We start from the raw sequence: 23,606 nt of genomic DNA on the forward strand, positions 1-23,606 counted from the left end.
TAAAGCCCTGAGCCCCTGGTGTTCACAGGGTCAGAAGCAGTGGTGAGCTGTAGCTGTGTTCGCACCGGTTCGCAAGAACCGGTTGCTAAATTTAGAAGCCGGTGTAGAACTGGTTCCTAAAAGGGCGGGCAAACTACGGTCCGCGGGCCACATCCGGCCTGAGGGACCGTCCTGTCTGGCCCACTTGAGCTCCCAGATGAGGAGGGCCAAGGCTCCCCCGGCCCCTCCCCCCATTACAACCCCCTCTTGCAGAGCCGCCGGAGCCCTGGGGGAAGTGGCGGGACTCCAGCAGCTATTTAAAGGACAGGGGTGGCAGAGGCAGCTGGAGCCCTGGCCCTTTAAATAGCCCCTGGAGCACCCCGCTACCCCAGGACTCGGCGGCTATTTAAAGGGCCGGGCGATAGAAGCAGCGGGAGCCCTGGACTTTTTAAATAGCCCCCAGAGCCCCCACAGCCCTTACCCCAGGGCTCCAGCAGTGGGGCTCTGGTGGCAATTTAAAGGGCCTGGGGCTCCAGCCTTTAAATTGCCCCCCTGGGGAAGCCGGGCCACCCCGGTATGACGCACCCGGCTTACTTTCACTTCTGGGTAAGGGGGTGGGGCTGCGCAGCATCCTTACACAGCAGCATGGTAATGGGGCCAGCTGGGGGCTGGGAGGAGGGGCTGGATAAGGGGTAGGAAGCAGTTGGAGTGAGTGGAGGTTATGAGGAGATGGTCAGGGGATGGGGAACGGGGGGGGGGGGGGGGTGTTGGGTAGGCGTGGGAGTCCCAGGGGTCTGTCGGGGTGGTGGATGATGGGGTTCGGGCAGTCAGGGGACAGGTAGTGGGGCAAGTTGGGTAGGGTGCAGGGTCCTGGGGGGGGGCAGTAAGGGTGGGGGGGTCTTGGGAGGGGGTGGTCAGGGGACAAGGGGGGGGTTGATGGGTTGTGGGTTCTGAGGGGGGCAGGACATGGGTTGGGGTCGGACGGGTGGGTGGCGGAGAGGAGACAGGCATGTGGGGCTTGTACTCACCGCGCGGTTCCCTACTGGGTCTTTGGTGGCACTTCGGCGGCGGGTCCTTCACTTGCTCCAGGTGAAGGACCTGCTGCCAAAAACCCAGAGTGAGTGAAGATCCCTCTGCCACCGAAGTGCCGCCGAGGACCTGGTAGGGAACCGGTTCTTAGGATTTTGGGAGCTCATCACTGGTCAGAAGCCCTGACCCTGCCCAAAGCCCCAACTCTCCCTCTCCCCCCCAGCCCCATGGCAGAAGTCCGTAATGTTCAGAGTTATGGACAACCTCCATTCCTGAGGTGTCGGTAACTCTGAGGTTCTACTGTAATGCTAACTAATAAGCATGGAGCCAGAAGGGGGAGTGATAACACCACATGCACACTCAGATGATCTGTATATCCATAATAAAGCTGTTGAGATTTTACAGAAAAAAATGGTAATTTTTAAGTGGGTCCTGGAGCTTTACAGTCTAAAAACTGAAGTGTTAACAATGCTGCTTTCTAACAGGTTAAAAACTAGTACAACTGGATACATGAAGGGTTTCGGAAGACTGAAGAACAAAAATTCTAAACACAGCTGGCAGACACAGACCAAATCACCAGAAACTTCCTTTGAAATTGTATGTTCACAATGTTTAACATCATAAGGGTTGTAACAGTAATAGTGATCTGTTCCTCTGGCTCTTCACTTCTTTACCTGGTCCCTGCGTAATGGGCAAAATCTTCAGATTATCATCCTGTAAGTCCTATTGAAACTTTAAGACCATGTAAAGAACCAGTAAAGGTATTTTAAACATGCTACATGACACCTCAAATTAGAAGTCTGCCTCACAAAAATAAACCAGACAAAACTAAGGTCACTGTTGCTCTGAAATCCAAATTTACTTGCTCTGGGGAATCAGCAAAAGAAGAAGACAGAAAGAAAAAAAAATGGAGATTCTATAATGCAGTGAACAGTTTGTTTGTTTTTACAACATATGAATCTTTCAGATCCTAGGGTAACCTGCTCTGGTTTTCCTGCTCGCAGAGTGACAAATCACAGACTGCTCAGGAACACTTAACTGGTTCATAAATAGAAAATGAATGTATTCATTCAAAATAGTGATATACCTGTTTTACCCCCTATACCACATGAAGTGATCTGTCAGGCTCTTAGTTGTCCCTGTATTTTGCATAGTGTGTTCTATGTCTTCCGATGCTGTAATCTCATACAGAACAAGAATATTTAGAGCCTCACCCCCAAAATCTAGTACATGAAGAGTAGCTCACATATCTCCACATGGAGGCCATATGGTTTCACTATGCAGAAGAGAAGTCGGGAATGCCTCAAGAAATTATGGATAAAAAATAACCTTTTACTATGTTACTAACCTAGTGGCAATGCTCTATGCTGAGTTTTGGGAGACCTACCTCTGGATTTCTAGTCCCCATTCTCTCACTCCCTGGACTGGATGAAGTTGTGTGTTGTAGACTAGAGGCAAGACACTATTCTTGGGGAAGGGAGAGGGCCTTGAGTGGTCATTTTAGCTAATTACGGGGAAAATGTTGAGGGTCTCCAGAGGGAGTCCTAGCATGTAAAGTGCTTATCAAGCAAAATTATAATGGCTGTGTTGGGGGAATAGAAGATTAAAACCTGGGAGAAAATTAAAAGGTGAGAGGAGGAAATCTTGTGGTTTTGTAACAGGCACATATTTTCCCCCTGAGAGGTTCTATATGCCTCTTCTTCACCTTGCTATACATCAAAATCTTAGTAGTTAGCCTAATTAATCACAAAAGAAACAAGAGTGGGCTAAGAGCCAGTGGGTCCAACGGCGTTTAAATTGCTGGAATTTTGGTTTGGTTTTCTATTAACCCCCCTCCTCCAAACACACACCAGTAAAAAAATATCCAATATCAACATTTTTAAAGGCTTCCTAAAAGGATCAGAATCTAAAATATTGACCCAATAAACAGAATTATCTACCAAAGCTCCTTTGGTAAAAATTCCATCCCACACTCTCTGCATGACATGCAGCAAATTGCTCCAGTAAAGTATAGCGTCTAAAGCCACATAAACATAATGGTCCAGCCAGATCCTGAGCCCAATAATGTTAAACTGCAGTGTTTAGGTGGATTTTCTTTTAGCTCAGTACAGAAATATAAGTGTACATGCTATAAGTAAAGCATGTGATAGAAACCACTGAGCTGATTTATCCAGCCAGCCAAGCTGGCAGTAATCAGCTAGGATACAAATAAATAGGTCAATGGGTATTTCACACTTGATTGCTTTGGACAAGAAGTCACAGAGCTGAAACCAAAATCTGAGACACAGCTACAATCCCAGATATAATAATAAAAGGTACCTCTATTTAACTTACATTTCAATCCAGTTCAGATAGTAAAAACCGAATAATGCACAGGGGCTAGGAGAATAAGAGCTTTGGAAAAACCTTTTATACTTTCTTCCACTGATGTCTAAAGAGATGGAAAGTGATGGAGGAGATCTAAATGCTTGCCTCCAAACCTCAACCTTTGAAGTAGGTCCCAAACCCTATTCCCGCTTTAATCTAAAATCTTCCCAATTAGAACATGTGTGTTGTTCAGTTTTAAACATTTTTAACACCATGCTTTAGATGCATATGGCAATTGCAAGCACTTTAACAAGGTAAAATTGTGTTACTGAAACTTCTGTAAGCACCTCTGAACCATCTGCTGAAATGCTATTTTATTGTTTCCTCCAATTTAAATTGAGATATTCCTACTCTTCCTTCAGCAACAGTGAAATAAAGGGAAAACCATACTCACCTCCCCAATTTTCCTGCTATGGGGAAAAAATTCTGACAACAAGGTTTTAGCCTTCCCTATGACCTATAAGCCCTGCACTGGAAGGGTAGTAACTTACTCAAACTGGGATCAAGATGCTCTTACCTCAAGAAAGAAAATTAAGTGATTTTATATGTGTAAGGGTGACATCTTGTGGCCAAATATCAAAATCCCAGGTATGGAGTTTACGATTATTCCCACCTCATCCTCACAACTGCTTTTTAAAAGCAATCATTCAACTACTATTGATGCCTGTTCGTGTTCTATCTGCTAGCTAACAATTTCAAACACGGTCAGTTTTTAGGAGCCTTCTTTCATGTTTGCCTTCTTCAGAGCAGGAAAAGGAGAAAAAAGAAAATAAAAAACCACTCCATTTTATGTTATTCTGACCACATTTTTAAATGAACTTCTGAAAAAATAAATCAAACAAATAAACACACTTAAGAGTGTCTTTTGTTTTGGGGTATTCACATATTTAAAAAGCCAAACAAAAACTCACACATTTCTCTGACCAAATATCTACCAAATCACTACCGAGCCAGGGAATTTGTGGTTGCAATTTAATGTAACCACAGGTCATGTCATAAATTCCCAAGCTCCTGTTGATAATCTAACCACAATGTTTAGGGCTTGATTCTCATCTCACGCAGGTGTAAATCAGGAGTAACTCCACTGTGGTCAATGGAGTTACACTGATGTATATTGGAACCAAAGTGAACCCATTTTATGTTAATTTCCTTAATGGACATTGTTACCTTGGTTACTGCCGCTATACATCAGTGCACTGTCACTCAAGTCAGACAGGTTTTCCATGCGACGTGGGGGTAGTTGCATTAACTTCTGCCCCCCCTCTATCTCAGGATAAGTACGCACTGTAAGGCACAGTGAAGGCTGAACAAGGGCATCTTTCAGCATGGTTGAATCCAGGTCTTCTGCTCCTCTTTTGTTAATCTCAACAATTTCATCACCAGCTTTAAGGCCTGCAGAACAGAAAGTAACAGGTAAGTATCACACAGTAAGTTTCTGTTGCCCATGTACCCCAAAGACATCAGTCTGTTTATTTATGAAGTGCTAGTAACTGTGATATCTAGACATGACATAAACATTTATGATTCCAAACATGCAGAAACTTGATGGATGCTGATTTTTGTGAAGAGATCTATCTTAGGGTTTTCTACGGCATCCCATCACCATAGTATCATTATGCTTGCTGTCACCATGTAGTACATTTACAATGTATTCACTGAGTTCCACCATACGCTCTTTGTGAGTGAAGAAATAAACTTTTCTCTACATTATTTTCAAGGAGAAAAACCATGCACAGCATTTACAGAACACAGTGCTTATAAACAGACTCAGATTTCTAAAGCTTTCCAGATTATTGGTGAAGAAAGTAGTAGTGTGACATGAATTCGAACAGGAATCTACTTTCCTGCTTCACATTGACCTAGGGGTTAGAATGAGAGAAAATGGATCATAGAAATAAGACACTAATTAATTCCTCAAGACTAAAAACATTTTTAACTTTAAAGTAAATTGTCCCAAGAAAGTCAAACTTCCAAGTTTCAAGACATCACAATTCTCATCATTAACTGGAGTCATTTAGCAGAGAGTGTTTGTTAGAAAATGTTTAGGGCAAGATTGTGGCTTTACATTAGTGGCTGCATTGCAGGGGTGGGTAGGAGGAAAAGCCATGTAACGGTGGCCCTTCTCTGCTGATCAGTGCACAGGAAGGGATGGGAGAGAGGCCCAATCATGACCCCACCCTTTCATGCAGACTAGCACCATAATTCATCTTAGATCAGGGGATCTCATCTTTTTCAATACCAGGACTCCCCTCCCTCTCCATTTAGCTGGGATGGCATCTCCCCTTTAGCAATATGGAAAGAGCAAGAGGGCCACGACCCCTTGCACTGAGACCTCCTCTTCTAGATTTCTAGCACTCTGGTATTGTGTAGGAGGACTCCACCTGGACTCTGCAGAAGGCTTCTTGTGCTCCTGCCCTTCCTTGCCCACCAAAGGTGAGCCACCGTCTAGCCCTCAAACCAGTGAGTATAATACAGAAAAGGGAGAGGAGGAGGATTACTAGCCAAAAACCTTAGGGTGAGAACTAGGGAAGTACTAGGCAGGTGCGATAAGGCTCATAGCCAAATGGAAAAAAACAGGGATTTTGGGCATTTCCCCAGTTCTGCTTTTTCTAGCGTCTCCATTTCCATTTTTGCAGTAGCAAAAGCCATTTTATGACCGAAAACTGCTTTTTCCAATAGATAGACGCCGGGAAGATTTACTGGTTGGTTTGAGCATTGTGTTGTCTCTTCCCATCAACTATTCACAGCTCTTCTATCTGGCAGAACTGGAGTGTCTTGTGTTCTCATGGTGCAATCCCTGCGGTAAAAGTCATCTGAACACGTGTGACTGAATTGCTGACATTCTCTTTATAAAGCAGGATTAGCGATATCGTTTATTTAATTTTCTTCACACTGATGAGTGCTTTATTGAAAGAGGCAAGTCATTACGATGGCTAAGGAAAAGAGGCAATGTCCCTAACTGAAACAGAATTGGATTTAGGACTTTATTTTGCCTCCTCCCTGGTCCTGAAAACATATTATATCCTATCACATAAATCCTCTAACGCTAAATTTATTGCTTGGAAATTTATTCATGGTATTTATCCAATTTTTGGCATTATCTGTAGTCCCAGTTTCTAAGGGAAATAAGAATCTGGAGAGAAAACAGCTGGCTTCAACTCAGCCCAGGAAAGACAAAGGTGGTGATGATAGACAAACGGAAGCATTTTGAAGATCCAGCAGAGAATATGACCTCACTCTGAACAGGCGGTTTGTACATCCTGGCAGCCAGCTGCACGCTGGACCAGCTTTCATTATCAGGGGGGCCTCCAGGGTCAATCCAGGCTGAAGCATGTCACAGTGATCTGTTCTGGAGGTACTGAGTGCATTGATTAATGTAGCTAGGCTAGGACATTGCAATATGCTGTACCTTGGACTGGCCCTGGAGGCCACCTGAAAAAGAAAGCTAGTTCAACACACCACTGCCTGTTTGGCAGAGCAGACCGACTTGAGCACATCACAATAAATAATATTCTGCACTGGCTGCCTAGCCAGCACTGGGCTGATTTCAAGATCCTGGTCCTTATCTTCAGACCCCTAGCCAGGCTCCATCCTGTTCATCTGCAAAATCACTTCTTGCTCCACACCCGAATGTGTCAGCTGCACTTGAAAGGGGTGCTCAGGCTGACGGACAGCGGAAATTGCAGGGTCAGAGGATAAGCTGTTCTTGGTGGAAGCTGTTTAAGCACAGAGTTCTCTCTATAGGAGATCATGCAGACCCTGAGTCTTGCCATCCTGAGGGCAGGATGCAAGACTCAGCTCTTTCAGCAAGACTTCCCCTAAGAATTGCATTGTGAATCCAGCTGCATCCTCCAGGAAATAAGCAGCCCAGATTTGAATCTGCTTAAGTAAGTGGCTTTACATTTGGTGAAATGGGGAGAGATGTCAGAGGAGGCTGTGGGAGTTTTGTTCTTCTTTAGGGGGAAAAAAAAAGATACTTCTCAGGGTTCGTCTACACTGCAGCTGCGAGTGTGCTTCCCAACTCAGGTATGCAGCGCACTAAAAATAGCAGAGTAGCCGGGGGTAGCACAGGCAGCGGTTTGGGCTAGCTGCCCACATATGTACCCAGGGAGTCCAGGTGGTTTCGTATTCGGGTGGCTAGCCCAAGCTGCCGCCTGTGCTGTTTTTAGCATGGTAGCTCAAGCAAAGCTAGAGTGTGCTTGTCTACCTGAGCTGGGAAGCACACCCCAGCTGCAATGTAGATGTGCCCTAAACATATATAATTGTGCCCAGATACTGTAGTGCTGGGCACCAAATAGCTATAAGAACAATGCTGGTCCAAACGTTGCAAACTTCAAAATTTATTGATTAAAAAGGGGAAAAAATTGTCAGTAAAAATTCTCATCATTTGACCAGCCCTAATAATATTCACCACTTCCCCACCCTTCGCCATTATTTTTTGCACTTATACTTGCACTGACTCATTTGCAAAACTAACAGCAGAATAAAATGAAACAAATGAGAATAGCTTCAAAATAAATGGACCGCAAAATCATAGTCTAAACAAGAACAAAACAGGTCAAGCATTTAGCATTATTCCGTTTTCTTTTCTGCTAACTAATGCCCTGTCACAGTGTTAACACATTAATATGTGTGTGACCATAAATGCTGCAATTGAGGCTTTATAGACTCTTTCTAACCTTGGTTCTTGTCAGATGGGATGAAATATCATTATTTTATAAAGATAATCAAGTATCTTAGAATTTGTATTATGTATTTAAGGGACATCTTCACTTTGAAATATTAAACATGCTTCTCTCTGAATTTCTTTACCTATTATTACTTTGAGTACACCTAAGATTACTGTAATTGAAAGAGTAGAGAGCAAATGTTTTTTCCAGTTTGTCAACTCACTATACAAAGTCCTATCATCTGTACAAACTGAGAAATATAGTCACTATTTCTCTCTCAGTTATAGGTATCTTACATTTTACTTACTACAATAGTAGGTAAAAAAAATGTTCACACAGAGGTGTGATTTTTTTTAAAGTTTACCCTGTTCTTTTGAAAAGACCAATTTCCTATTGACAACTTAGTTTAGCATTCCAAATCCAGAGTAGGCACGCACCCCGTTTTCTTTGTTTGCTTGTTTTTTGTCTAGAATCTTGCTCAAATATCTTGTAAAATTCAGGAAACTGCACTTGATATTTCCAGAATTTCCAAGCTGAAGGAGGACTGCCCAGACCTCCCTTCCCTATCCCTTTACATTTGCCTTGACTCACCACAGAATCCCAGAGCCTTTTGTTTGCCTCCCTATGCAATTGGTGTAAGGAGTGTAAGGAGCCTGCATTGTGTAAGGAGAAATGTTAAAGGATTTTGCAGGAAACTTCATACACCCTGGCCAGAAAGATGGTGGCCATTCATATGGGAAGAGAGTGAGGAGTGGAAAGTGACAGGAAAAAAAAGTGGAGGATCTTCATGATTCTGAAAGAGATGTAGAGTCCTCCAAAAACACTACTGAAATCCTCTTAGCTGATTACACCCTTAGGTCAGTTCTCTGGCCTAGTCAGCTCTGTTACATCCCAGGTTCAGAGCAGCCATGCTTCCTGAAATGGCTGAAAGCAAAACTAGGGACAGTGATCTCAGCCACTGGAGTGAAGATGTGCAATTTATTTTATTTCTTCATCTCTTAGTATCAGTTCTAGAGTGGCTTTATGGACCACTTGTCTTTCTCGCTGCAGTACATGGTGATCCTGTTATGGAAGAGAAGGGATGGGCAGAAAAGCAGTTCAGAATGAAGGGTGACTGCACATATACTGTAGTCAATCCCAAATCATTCCGTAGGTTGGACGGGGAGGTAGACATATGCTAAGGCAGCAGTTCTCAACCCGCGGGCCGCATGTGGCCCAATTAGCACACAGCTGTGGCCCAGCTCAGCTGTGTGCTAAAGGCCATGGGCTCTGGGCTCCCAGCTGCCCTGCTGCATGGCGGGCTCCAGGCTCACAGCTGCGCAGCAGGATCTGGGCAGCTGGCTGCCACCTGGCCACACATAATGGGGTCCTACCCCCCAGCCCCACATGGTAGGGTCCCCACACAGCAGGGTCTGGAGGCAGGGTCCCTGCCCCCCGCCCAGCTCTCCGCTTCTGGCCCCACTCTGTGGAGGGGTCTCTGGGCAGAGGGCACTGAGCATAGGGGTTTGTGGGGAGGGGCTAGGTGGGGGGCACTGTGGTTCTCAACCTGTGGCCCAGGTAACACTTTGTGGGTCGCATATGTGGCCCACCATGATAAACAGGTTACAAATTACTGTGCTAAGGTATCTGGGGCCCTTCCAAACACTTCTTTGGGACAGGGACAGGTTTTTCGTTCTGTGTTTGTACAGCACCTAACACAATGGAGTCCTTCTGGTCTATGACTGGCACTCCTAACTGCTACTGCAATACCAATAATAAAATAATAATAACAATGAGACTATATTAACTTGGGTAGAAGTCTTCCAGTATCTTTTACCTTTCTTGAAAGCCAGACCCGTCTCTTTTACACGGTTCACATAAAGCCTACGAAACCCTTCTTCTTCCACAGAAGAGAGAGAAAAGCCTACAGAAATACCAAGCGACACAATTAAAACATCTTCAGAATTAGTTATATAAAAACCGCAAGAAACATCTCATGCACAATATCTGAGGGCACTCTTTTCCACAATAAGCAAAATCCTTGATAAAGCAGTACCTGATCCTATTGTGAGCATCCTTTACTCATGCAAGTAGTTCCATAGCAGTATTCAAGAAGTCTACTCATGAGTAAGGATTATCCATGTGAGTAATGGGCTTTTCAGAATTGGGGCCCAATTTTTCAGGGAGTGAGGGGTAGTATTAAAGCTTTAAAAAACTGAAAAGGAAAATTACTAAATAAAAAAATTACTTAAAAAGCTGAATTGAATTTTTGCATTTACATAAATCATTCAAGTTTTATTTGGGGAAACCACAGCTGTAAATTGTTGGAATGCACTTAAAACTGTCTTGCCACAATTGGTCACTTCAAGAAGTTGGATATTTGCAGACAAAATGTATATAAAGTTATGGTTTGTGTCCCAAACCAACAAAGGCCAGGAAATTCAGAGTTATGGCTGATACTCACACAAGGCATAATAGTGCCTGTTCAAGCAGAATGTCAGCTTTTACCTTTTGAATTTCCTGGGCTGGGCTGGTTTGTAAAATGCTACCTTTTTTTCTTTTCTCAGCTGCTGCTGGCATGACTTGTTATTCACCAAGTTCCAGTGCACACTTTTATGGCTAAGTTATAAACCAGCAAACCAGAGATTTATAATGGAAATACTGACACAGACTTAATTTTAAGAGTGCAAATTACACAACTATATTTGATATTGGTGATTTTCTTTATCCATTACTTGGATTTCATATAATGTCAGCTCTAATGTGTGTATAAAATAAAAAGTATTTTATTAAATTTGTTTTATTTATTTACTATTGAGACTTACCTAAAAAAGGACATTTGCTTTTCTGAAACTTCATGGCACCCTAGATGTGTATTATTCTTTTTTTCAAAGAAAACTTTTATGAATCTCTAGGGAGAGATGCTTGTTTGATATGCAATCAGCCAAGAGGAAGCAGATGTACTGGGAGCCTATTCTGACTCTGACTCCCTTCAAATTGATGTTTATGGATGGCAAGTTATTCTTTCATTCATCATTAAAAAAAATAGGGGCCAGCCCACAGGCCTGTGGCATATGGCCATTTATCACTGAACAGCCAATTAGGAGAGCAGAAGCTGGGCTCCTCAACTTGGAATATAAATGGAATCTGTCAAGCTCACTTCATGCACCAAGGTTAGTGGGGAGAGAAATTCTGAATAAACTGAAGAACAGCCAGGAAAAAAGAAATGGTAAATATGGGCTTGTCCTCACTGCAGAGTTAATTCAAGTCCCATTCAGTCACAAAACCCCTTAACTCAAGTGTGGCAGTGCATTTAACAAAGTGAACTGACCCATCGAGGCTACAGCACGAGTTAGCAGAACACACCAGCTGCTACTCCAATCACTCTGTGCAGCTCAAGTGTTATTTTGCAACGTTGCTCAAGCTAGACCAACTCCAGAGGCATTAACTCAAGTGTAGATCAGCCAATATTGCAGTGAACACATAGCCTATAACATGGCTCTTGAAAGATGGGACCAAGACATTGATGAGATATTTGTGAGCTGTTTATGAGCTATAGTGTCCCCTTCCAGAGAGAACCTGGTGCAAGTGGACAAGTTCAGCTGGAAACTCTGCAGTTTACTGTAGGCCATCTCTACACTACAAAATTACGTCGACCAAACTTATGTCGCATACAGCTACCGCAGTTATTAAATCGCTTGTGTGTGTGCATGCTTGGCTCCTTGTGTCGATGGTGCACGTCCTTACCAGGAGCACTTGTATCGACCGTATTGTCAGTGTGGGATGGCTTCTGAAAGCTAGTAATAATCAAAGTAAGCAATGCAGTGTCTACACTGACACTGTCAACTTAATTACACTGACCATAACGCTACGCTGCTCAGGGTGGTGGTATTACTAAATCGGCATAGAGAGGCGTTGGCGGGAGCCAAATGTAAGGGAAGACACTTCCACAGGTAGGTCGACGCAAGGCAGCTTACATTGACCTGTGTAGTGTAGACCAGGCCTTAGTAGAGTTTCTCTCAACCATTTTGCTTGGGGAGCTGGGTTTGTCTGCCTTGAGTTGCTTTACCTTAGCGAAGTCATTTAACCTCTCTGCCTTTGATTCTCCAGCTGTTCCATGAAGATAGGAACACTTTCCTACCTTACAAAGGCACTGTCAGGATTAATTAACAGTTTGTAAGAAGATTAAAAGTGTACAAGAATTATTATGATGATTATAGCTGGAATTCAAGCAATAGCAACAGTTAATGTTGCCTACAATTTCAGTAATGACAACACTTCTTTAAATAACACTTTCTCAAGCAGGCTGCACAAGGCACATGGAATTTTGGTACATAGTGTTAAAATCTTAAAAATGTGCCGTAAATTCGCTTTGGATTGAATGAAGCACAGTAGTGAAAGCACATGATAATTTGGAAGCAGTCTTTTACAGAGCACACTGAAGGTGGTAGGAGCACTGCCTCATTCAATACAATAATTTAAGATCCTGCAAAGGTGCATTCTATTGCTATCTAACTAACATAGGCTCCAATTCAGGAAAGCATCCCTATTCATGGAAGCACTTATACAAGTGCTTATATGCTTTCCTGATTTGGGGCTACAGTGTTGCCACACTACGGATTTGTTTTAATTATTATGGTTTTTAAAAAACTAGGAAATTCAAAAAATATCTCTGTTAAGACAGCAAAGTTTAGGGTGCCAATGCTATAAAGGCTTACACACATGCTTAGTTTTTTTTTCATATTGCGAGAGGTCAGTAGGACTACTCACTGCATGTAAACTTAAGCACATGATCTTGGTAGGACTGTAAAAGTCAGCACTTTGTTAAAATTGCAACAGTTATGTTAATCTACATAAAGGCAACGTCAAGCATTAAAAATTCAAATGCACTTGCAACCTTAACTCTTGTCTCTCGTATGCATGCATTTCAATATAGGCTTAATATTACAACATCACTTAATATTATTTTTACAGGACCCAGGCCTTATTCAGAGCCCGATCCTGCTCCCATTAAAGTCAAAAGGAGTTTTGCTATTTCTTTCAATGAGTGCAGTAAGCATTATGAAGGGTATTAATTGTCTGCAGGATCAGGCCCACCCATAAGACACATTTCCTGCCTCAAACAGCTCAACCGATCATTTTATTTTACAATCGTTTGTTTTCATTGTTTTCCCCTTTTTTACGCTCCTGCCACTAAATAAACCCAAAAGGGAATAAAGACAAGCCCTTAACTATTGAAGTCTTCCCAGACGCAACATAATTATTGAACCTGGGGTCATAATTGTGCTAGTTAATATGTACGTCTTAAATCTTTAGTTTTCAAATAGCCAGTATCGCAGCTTTGCACCAGAGCTCAACATTCAAAATGGCCTACAGCTGTATAATAATCAGTTTTGGGATTCAAAATTATTCTATTCATTAAAACAGAATATTTGGATAAACATTAAAAGATGCGGATTGGCTGCCCGGGGGGTAGACTGCAAAAGAAATGTAAAAATACTGTAATTGCCTGACCAAAGGGCAATCTTGCCAATCTAAAGACTTGTAATTTTGAATACTAAAAAGCTGAAAAAACAGATAAGACAACAGAGATTTTGCTAAAATGATATACAGAATATTTCCCCCCTCTTTATAAATGTGTTAATATTATGGGGCATACTCCGGCTTCAGAGATGCACTGAGCTTCTATAGACTTCATTGGATGCCAAACTCGTGTATTCAAAGCCCGCCTATGCTGGACAAGATTGTGACCTGTCTCGGGTGCTTGGGCAGGGAAGTAAAGGGGCACAAGGGGCTTCCTTACTTCTCTGAGATGATTACCCATGCTGTGGGTAGCACCATATAGGGGAGTGCATCCTCTGAAGGGCCACTGTATAGCCCCCACACATGGGCAAGGAAGAGACTGGAGGAAGCCAGAAATGAGGGGGACAAGGGTCCATTCCCCTCGGTCCCAATGCATTGGGGGACATGAGATACATCATGCATAGAGATGGTGCTGGATACTTTCCACTTGGAGCAGCAGGTTAACCAGGAGGTAATCTGTGACTCTGGGCTAACGTTAATGAGCACTAGGGAACTTTTAGTGCACACCAGCAAGGTTCACATGGGCCAGTTAGTTTGCAACACATTGGTGTGCATTGGAATGTGCACCCCACCGGAGTGTACTACCACCCTCTGTAGGCAAGCCCAGAGTCACAATCTGCTTCCCCATCTGCTCCTGCAGCAGTGCAACAACACACTGTCACTTGAGACTTACTGCAAAGCCACAATTTATCTTATAATACAAACATTAACATAACACATGGCTATTGGGAGAGGGGAGTTCTGCTCTACAAGGCTCTGTTTTTCACCATTCCCGCTGACAAAAGCACTCCGTGGTTCCATATCTCTGTGCCATATTCTTAATCACAAGGATTTTGCACAGTATGTTCTGAGAAGCTACACAAACAAGAAAACATTAACTTTCATGAGCGATCTGCACATGCTACAGTTCATGTGCCAGTGTGGACTTTGCATTCAGTTTGTTAACCAAAAAAAAAAAATCCATCCAGCTCCAATCTGGCTTTTCATGGTTTCTCTTGCTCTGGATGACACAGGAGTCAGAGGTGCTTTTTTTATTTTGCTCAACAGTCCCTTAAGGTATTTTAATGAATTGTAAATAAGAGCGTGTTTACACCAGGATTTGATAGGAAAAACAAAAACAAATCAGGAAGAAAACTTACCATAAAAATCAGAGGCTGTATCGGACTTCTCAATCTGAATGTGCTGTGTAATTTTTTGACAGATTTCAATTTCTTTGTATAACTGAACAGACAAAATATTTAAAAAAATCCATTATCACAAAAGGTTGTACTGTTTGTCACCATTCTGAGTAGATCTTTCTTTTTAATTAAAGGGGCAGAAGGGGAACCATGATCATTTATTTACTGCAGCCTTCCCTACACCTGTAAACTGTATTGCTGGAGCCATTGTGCTTTATTTTTAGAAACACTGGATTGTGATTAAAAGAGAGAAATGTGATATTTCTAGCACTGCCTGCATGCAAGTGGTTATATGCCAATGTCCATCCACCAGTAAAGTTCTGAGTGCACAAGGACTGCAGGGTTTGGTCCCAGGTATTCCTATTTAATAGTCTGGGAAAATTCAGGGTGTGTAAGAATTCTGATTTAAAAATAGATTTAAATCATTATTTGTATTGAGACTATTTTTTAAATTTTATATCCGATTTTTTATTTACCTGTTGCCCATTCTTTACTTCTTCCCTATTTTATAGCCTGAAATTGCTGAAGTGGATTTATTTTATTTTATTTATTTCCTAATTGCTAGTAGAATATCACATCTGACAGAGAGATTTCTCTACTACAAAGTTTCACACTTAACATGCTCATCTAGGTCAGCAAGTCCAGTCTCTTCCTATCACAGGCAACCCCATCATATCTTCACATTTATAAATTTATCAAGCTCTATCTTAAAATTAGTTAGGTATTATTATTATTATTAACATCCTTACTGGGGGAACACCATAAACTCAAAACACAAAAACGATTATATGTGCAAGGAACACCACCTTCTGGTATATCAAATTTCCACAAGTAAACAAAACTGAAATGGCTTCAACCAGGTTATACTCCACCTACTAGGGATTGCAACTTGAACTCAATGGGACTGTGCTTTTAAATCAGTCAGATGCCTTTCTTTCTTTCTTTCTTTGTCTATGTCACGTATATCCCCCACATCCTATTACCATAGGGTCTGAGCATGTCATGGTCTTTAATGTATTTATCTGGACAACACCCCTGTGAGGCAGGGCAGTGCTATTATTCCCATTTTACAGATGGGGAACTGAGGCACAGAGAGGCTAAGGGCCAGATTTACAAAGGAATTTGGATATCTCAAAATGCAGCTTGGTGCCTAATGGGATTTTCAAAACCAAGTAGGCAGCTCACTGCCATTGAAATCAGCTTTTGACATTCCGACTAGGTCCCTAAAAACCTTTGTAAAATCTGGCCCTATAAGAGACTTAGCCAAGGTAACTCAGGCTGTCTGTGGCAGAGTAGGGAATTGCACCCGGGTCCTCCAGGTCCTAGGCCTAACCATTGGAACATCGTTTCTCTCTTTCAAGACATCCCACCCTCAGATGCCTAAATGCAGGATTAGCAGCCTAACTGTAAGCTCCTGTATTTGTAAATGTTGGCCTGTGTGTAGAAAAACATTCACAATAAGTTTGCGAACAGATCAACTGTCTAAATAGCTACATTGTTAATGCTGATGCAAATCTGTATGGGAGTGACTAAGGTTTTATGCACTAAGTATTTTTAATAAAAATACAATTTTAGCCCCCTGGTGCTATAAATGTTTAAGCACAGAGACCAGGAGTTCTCAACCTTTTTCTTACTGAGTCCCCTCCCCCCCCCCCCGCCCCCGCTATAAAAACACCAGGCCGAGCGGGGGCTGGGGGGAAAGGACTTGGGGCTCTATGCTGGCGTGGGGTAGGGGGATGACCTTGGGCATAGGCATAGTTTTACTTCTATTGGGGGGCGGGGGAGAGAGCTGGCGGGGCTTGAGCCAGCTCCGCACAGCCGGGTCCAGGGAGGGAGCACCACCTCCAACCCCTGACTCACTCAGGAGGCCATGCAGCCTGTCTGGGCTGTGGGGGGGCACAACCAAAAATTATGACTCCAAGAGGGGATTCAGTTCAAAAAGTCTGAACATTGCTCAGGGTGCAGGGACGGGGGTAGCTGGGGCTGTATGAAGTGAGGAGAGTAGCTCAGGGTGCAGGAAGGGGGTAGCTAGGGGCTGTGTACGGGTGGGGAACAGAGCTCCCAGTGTGGCTCCCAGCTTCGGGGGGGGGGGGGGGGGGGGGGGGGGCTGGGGCTCCAGGCTTCAGCCCCCCCAGCTAGTCCTGGCTTGCGGGGGGAGGTTTGCCAGTTTCAGATCCACCACTCCGGGCTTCGGGGGCTTGAGAGGGTGCTGGCATCAGTCCCACGCCGCACCCAGCTTGGGGTGGGGGACCACCGGCTTCACCCCTGTGCTGCTCCTGGCTGGGGGAGTGGGGGGGGGGGGGGGTGGCACCAGCTTCAGGCCCTCCTCCTGGCTTTGGGGCAGCGGGGCCACCAGCTTTAGCCCTGCACCGCTCCTGGCTCAGCACTGGGGCTTGGGGCACTGGGTTTCGGCCGCAGGGCTCCGCGCCCCCCCGAAAGGGCTTGCAGCCCTCCGGTTGAGAACCGCTGACATAGAATCATATGATAGAATCACATGCTGAACTTTAAGTATAGCTATGTATCTGGTTAAATACTTGCAGGATCTGAGCCTTAATTTTCAATATTTTGATTTTTGCCTATGGCAGTTTTTAAAAAATTCAAATAAGAGTCCCTACTAGGAGTGGTGTTTGTTTGTTTGTTTGTTTTAAAAAGAAGCAGCAGCAGCATTTACAATCTTGTTCATTATCATCTAAAGCTGCAATAGTAGAAAAATTCAAATTAGTTTTACAAAGCCTTAACCTGATTTAAATCAAAGGTTTTAAAAAAAGTTATTTAAATCATTATGTAAATAACCTTCATTGAAATGGTGCCACCCTAGAAACAAATTTACTACAGATTCCTTAATTGGGATATTTTCACAACATAACGTGTTTCTAGTCCCTTTCCTCAATATGAACTGTGCCATCTAAACCAAAGAGGAAGTCCTGAGCAGCATAAAAGGCCAGAAACAAAGTGCGACTGGCATGGGTCTATGTGGGGGTAGGGAAGGCTGCACAGAAAATACTCATGTGAACGCTACACTGTCTGCAGACTACAGAGTACTGCTCCATAGCAACTTTCTCAGCAAGGTGTTTCTAAAGACATGGAACCAGGCCCTCAGCTGATGTAAACTGTCATAGTTCCATTAACTTCAACTCAGCGCCGATGAATTACACACACTGAGGATCTGGCCCATAGAGAGGAGGTGGGGCTTGCTATGGGCTCATGGGGCTCAGGCTGAAAAATTGCGGGGTAGACATTCAGGCTTGGACTGGAGCCTAAGCTCTGGAACCCCTCCTCCCTCGCAGGGTCCCACAACTCAGGCTCCAGACCAAACCCAAACCTCTAGACAGCAATTTTTAGCCCTGCAGTCCGAGCCCAGTGAGCCTGAGGCAGCTGACTTGGGCCGGCCGTGGCTGAGCCGTAGGTCTTTTATCCCGCTGTAGTGTCCCCTCAAGGACTAAATAGGAGCCCAGAGTTGTCATGCTTCAATGGATGAGCACAAGCAGAGGGGCATCTTAAAGAAGAGATTTAATAATCTACATTTTTATACTGCAGTCAGTTCAAGAGCCTCTTACAAGATTTGTTATACTCTCTTGTAATACCATGAACAACAGCATGGCACCATTTCATTATCCGGCAAGCCCAATCTCCAACTCTAGGTGGCAGTGTTTCCTCTTTGTTCCAGTCAGATTCCCTCTCAGCTCCCAATGTTTCCAAAAGATCAAGGCATTGCCATCTCCAGTAGCTTTTTTAACTCTTCTCAAGCCTTTCATGTTCTTGCACAGATGCCATTTTCCTCTAAAGCTTTGATTCTCTCCCCTCCGTCCCCGCCCCTTCCTGAAACTCCTGATGCCTTCTCCCTCGCTCCAACCCAACGCTCAGGCCTTTACTACACAGTCCCTTGTTTCCCCAATTAAAGTCATGCATTACTTTACAGAACAGTAACACCTAAATCAGATGGAAAGGAAAGCAGTTTAGCATGTCAGATTCCAGCCAAAAGAAACCTGACATGCTTATTTGCTCTAAAAAGCACTAAAAGCACTAAAAACAAATACAAAATAAAAAGCAACTATCCTGTAGCACAGCTAACACTAAAAAATAACCCTCAGAGTTACAAGCCTCCATGGGCTTTTTAAAAAAAATGTTTGAATATAATTACTTCATTTACATTATAAAATAATGTTTTTGAAAATATAGATTTCAAATCTCTAATTTTGATTGAAAAATCACCTAGTTTATGATGAAAGAAAAGAGAACATCTTAGCTGCCTCAGAAATTCTATTAAACTTTTTCTAAATGAATAGATTTTAAAAGCTGTTGATTAGAAGGAAAGTAGAGAGTTAGGCAACATTAATATTAAATAACCCTGTAAATAGCTATTTGAGAGACTACAAAACTGAAGGCATTAGTCAATTTTATTATAAGTTAATTGCAAGAGGATCTCTTCAAGAAACACCTAAATAAAAATAATCACAAAGATTTTCTAGTAAGCATACACATGTACAATACGACACGTGCACTGCTGTCCTTCTGGTGATAGGTTAGGTCCTGGTCCTACAGACACTTACATGCATTGTGAACTTTAAGCATGTGAATAGTCCCACTGATTTCAAATTAAGATTTTAAAGTTAAGCACTATGCATAAGTGCTGCAGGATCACGGCTTTATTTTTCATAGGATGTTGGATGGCTACATCAGCCCTGTGCTACCCTGGCGCTGGGGGAATTTCCCAGAAGGCTGTTTTGATCCCTCTAAGCAGTGAAGGCCAGGATCCGGCTCCTTAACATTTGAGTTTCCTGACTTTTGAGTGCTTAATTTCTCAGTTCTAACATGCCATTAATGCTATTTCCCCTCATTTAATTTCTCTATTATGTTTTATGGGTGATAATGGTGGTGGAGGTTGAGGGTGTTGTTCCATCCCAACACATCCTTAAGTAAGGTACCATTAACAGAGGCATCCTGAACTGACGAGGGTGTGGGGGTTTTTTAACTGATTTTTTACTTCAGCAGTTTTTGAGATATGCAAATTCAAATATTCCAATTGAAACATAGGAGGAAAGCAATTTGATACCATTTGAGTTACTCCAGAGCCTTTTTACCTCAAACTCCACCCCCGCCCAACAGGGGGGGAAAAATCATCTTTGAGCAGTGTCTAAGTATGGAATGTTTTGACACAAAAGAGATTTCTTTGAGCAAACTGAAAATTAGGAACGTTAGAAAAAAGGGGGATTAGAGTGGAAGTTCAAATTCAACATTAAATATAGTGGTTACCACCAGTGACTGTGATTTTATTACATACACAGTGAGTACAAATCCACTCCGTCTACAAGAGGAAATACTTGTTAAGATTATTTTATAGGATGCAAATAAGGTCGTTTATATGGTGTGGCTGTTTGCTATGGACTGCAAGGCACTGTAACTACAAGGTGATTTTTGGTCTACAAAATCAAAAAGCCTAACTCCATGCACTACAAATATTAGATAATTGCATCTGGATTTAAAATTGCCTTGATTAATGCAAGTGAATAGCTAATAGTGCCCTGTAAACTAAAGTATCATTTAACACTGTTCGGCAATTAGCATTACCAATTCATAGATGTCCTCTTCTGGCTTTGGTACATAAAATTGCATCTGGTTTTCTATCAGGAACTTAAGACGTAGAAAGTGAGCTGAATGATCCAGCTGATATGTCTGCAACAAACAGAGGAGACACTTTAAGAGAGAAAAGACAATGACTACAGTTATATACAATAAAACAAAACCACACATGTTTAAGGAGAAATAGATGATGACACCAGGGGAAAAAAAAGTTCTCTATCATAAGAGGTGTGAAAATTTTGTAACCTAAACAGAATCTGAAAGTTTCTTTCTCCTCCCCTTCCAAATAAGAAATTTTCACCTAACTGCTTATCGGTATTTCATAAGTAATGCTATTACTCTAAGTACCACCTTCAATTTTGCTTATTTGCAGTTCTATCCTCACCCACTCCATATTATTATAGAGATGTTGAGCACAGTATTATTAATGCAAAGGAATTAGACCATACTTCCTGTATGCAAGTACATTTAAAAAAAAAGAAGAAGAAAATATATTCTGGCTAACAAAGAGAAAGATACAACATGAAAGTAGTTTCTTTCTGAATCTTTGCATAGTTTAACATTGAGGCATTCTGTGATAAGTCTGCAAGCAAGATTATGCATAAAATATCCACCTCAGTACTTTAGACTGTAAACAGCACACAGTATGCTAGCTTAAAAAAGCATGAGGCTGACTCTAGAGATGCACACTGGATTACTTCCCAGTGGAAACACCCTATGTCACTTTAAAGACGTTATGGTTAGCTGCGGGTATGGCATTTGACCTGGGAGATGGTAATGACCTTTCCTCTGCACAGTTAATAACCTTAAATCAAACCGAGGTTAACTCAGTGTGTAATCAAAATGCATTAGGGCAATGACAAATACAAAGGCTGCATTCAAAAGTTACTTTGCAAAGTTAATAAGCTGTTGACTAGCACCAGATGTGATTCACAAATATAAGAGGCAAGTACATCCCTCACTGTTATTTGTGGAGCCTATTATTCACTGTTTGTATTCAGAAAATAGTCACAAATCCCAAAAGTTTCCCAGACATTAGTACAATGATTGATCTGAAAATTTGTACAGGAATTGCATAATTTGCTATTTGTTATTCTAGTGCTGTAAAAATTTCAGCTACCCAATCACAAAGTAGAAGCAACACTCTAGGACTTAGGTGAAGAACCACACATCATACATAATGAATAATGCACAGCAAATAGCTATTGTGAACAATTTAAATATCAGCCTATGGGTTTTTTTCATTTATGGACTCTGCAGTGAATATCTAGAACCCGGAAAGATTCACACACTGAAAAAGGACCCCATTTGAAACAAATATTATTCACAACTAATTAAATCAGACTTTACATCTAAATCTGTCTAATTTAAACAGATGAAATTATCACTACAGAAAACTGAGTATCAAATCAGACAACCATTGTAATTTAGACAATATATCAGTTAATTAAAAACAATTTGAAGTTTACCACAAAATAAAAATAGCGAAATAAGACATCCTCATTCTACCAAAACTTTTGTGAGATCAGCATTTATCAGTTTGCCATTTTATTTGCAGCCTATTTATACTACCACACACACACACACACACACACACACACACACACGAGAAGCATGGTTGTTTTAATTGTGCAGATTAATAAATCAGCCAGATGTTAGTTTCTGGTCAGATTAATCTACTATCACCAGTTATCAGAGGAGTCAATGATGAGAAACCTGCCACATTAAACAGTGTCGGGACCTCGAATCCAATAAAAATACATGTATACACCTGCCTTGTATTCTGAGAGTGATCTGAAAATTTAGATTTACAATCAGGGGGCTCTCTGATAAATCTCAATGTGAGACTGTATATGGAACAGATAGATGCCCCATTGTGTAAGACATTTAAAACAAAACTGGACAAAGCAGCACAAAAGTATACTATCGGTAAAAAACAATGTACTGACAGAGAAATGGAATAGATGACCCAGTAGCCATGTCTGTCATTCTGCGATCTCTTGTGCCTTGTGTACATTCTGCAGCTCATTCAACATCAGAGATGTCTGCCTGGCAGTTATTGACAGAATGACATGCCAGCAAGATTTAGCCTGACGTTAAATGGAATCTAATACAGTCTAGGATCCAAAGAGAAGTATACTGCCCACGCTTCTGTGTGTTTGTAGCTTCCAAACAGCAATACTAGATTTCTTCCTATTCCAAGAAATATCCTTATAATGATGTTTCAATTTGCCTGAACACTATTCAGAAATCCTATAGAAATCACTGAGTGTATATGTTAATCCTTCGGGTTGCTATCATCTTACCATAGCAACTTTCCCATGGACAGCCTGATCTATAGCTCACTGAAGTCAATGAAAGCCTTTCTACTTATTTCAGTGGGTTCCTAATCAGGCCCAAAGAAAATTGTAAGTGTATCTATCTTCATGCAGGTCATTTTGGAGATGTTTGATTAGAAGCATAACCTTTTTGCTCACCATCTCAAAGATTAGGACTGAGGCAAATGGAGAGATTTTGAATGCAGTATTGAAACCATGAAAAAAATCCACTAGCAGAATATTGTTTTGGAGCAGTGTCAATTTAGATTTCTCCTCCTAATTGATTTTGAGGACAGAAAACAGGACAAAATTGTTGGTCAACTTCAGTAGATGGTCTTTCAAATCCAGAAATTTCTACACCATGTTTGTATTCCATTCCTTAGTGGTGCTTATTTGTTCCCATGAATTTCTGAGAGATCCCTGATTTTGATAATTTGCAGAAGAAATAGAAGAGTCAATTGATAATCTTGATCATATATTTTGATCCAGATGGCATTTCTTAGAAAATGTATTAGCCTTGGCAGATACATTGGGCTCACTTCATTCACTTCAGGAGATACAAGTCCCCACCTTTTGGAAACATACAGTCACTATACAAATATCTATCTATACTTATATATAAATTTACATAGATACGTGTTAGTATGAAATACTTAAATACACACACACACAAACTGATATTTTTTTCTTGGCTTCCAAATGACATTACTTGTTAAATCTTAAGAGAAAACCAAACCATCTTAAAAAATAAGCCCAAATACTAAAAATATTTTTAAAAACCCTAAAACACGATGATTACACACAAACAGCAGCATTAGCAAGAAGAATGCATTATTCTGCAAATATTCTACTGCATTTTGAATTATCGGATAGAATAGTCAAGATCAGTTTAATGACATGGATAGTCTTAACTACATCTACAA

The 23,606-nt window shown here is 41.8% G+C and overlaps 1 protein-coding gene across 6 annotated transcripts in view; it reads right to left on the bottom strand.

Moving 5' to 3' along the window:
- The window catches only part of TIAM1 (TIAM Rac1 associated GEF 1), a 270,110-nt gene that overhangs the window by 39,031 nt on the left and 207,473 nt on the right, over positions 1-23,606 (bottom strand). For all 6 annotated transcript variants that reach the window (XM_008165270.4, XM_042855753.2, XM_005283901.5 and 3 more), the window contains 4 exons: positions 20,354-20,458; positions 14,747-14,828; positions 9,862-9,948; positions 4,543-4,767 (listed from right to left, as the gene is read on the bottom strand). In XM_008165270.4, coding sequence (XP_008163492.2) covers positions 4,543-4,767; positions 9,862-9,948; positions 14,747-14,828; positions 20,354-20,458 — 499 coding nt within the window. The remainder of the gene's footprint in view (positions 1-4,542; positions 4,768-9,861; positions 9,949-14,746; positions 14,829-20,353; positions 20,459-23,606) is intronic.

The sequence above is a fragment of the Chrysemys picta genome, chromosome 1, assembly GCF_011386835.1.
Source record: "Chrysemys picta bellii isolate R12L10 chromosome 1, ASM1138683v2, whole genome shotgun sequence".
Classification (NCBI taxonomy): Eukaryota; Metazoa; Chordata; order Testudines; family Emydidae; genus Chrysemys; species Chrysemys picta.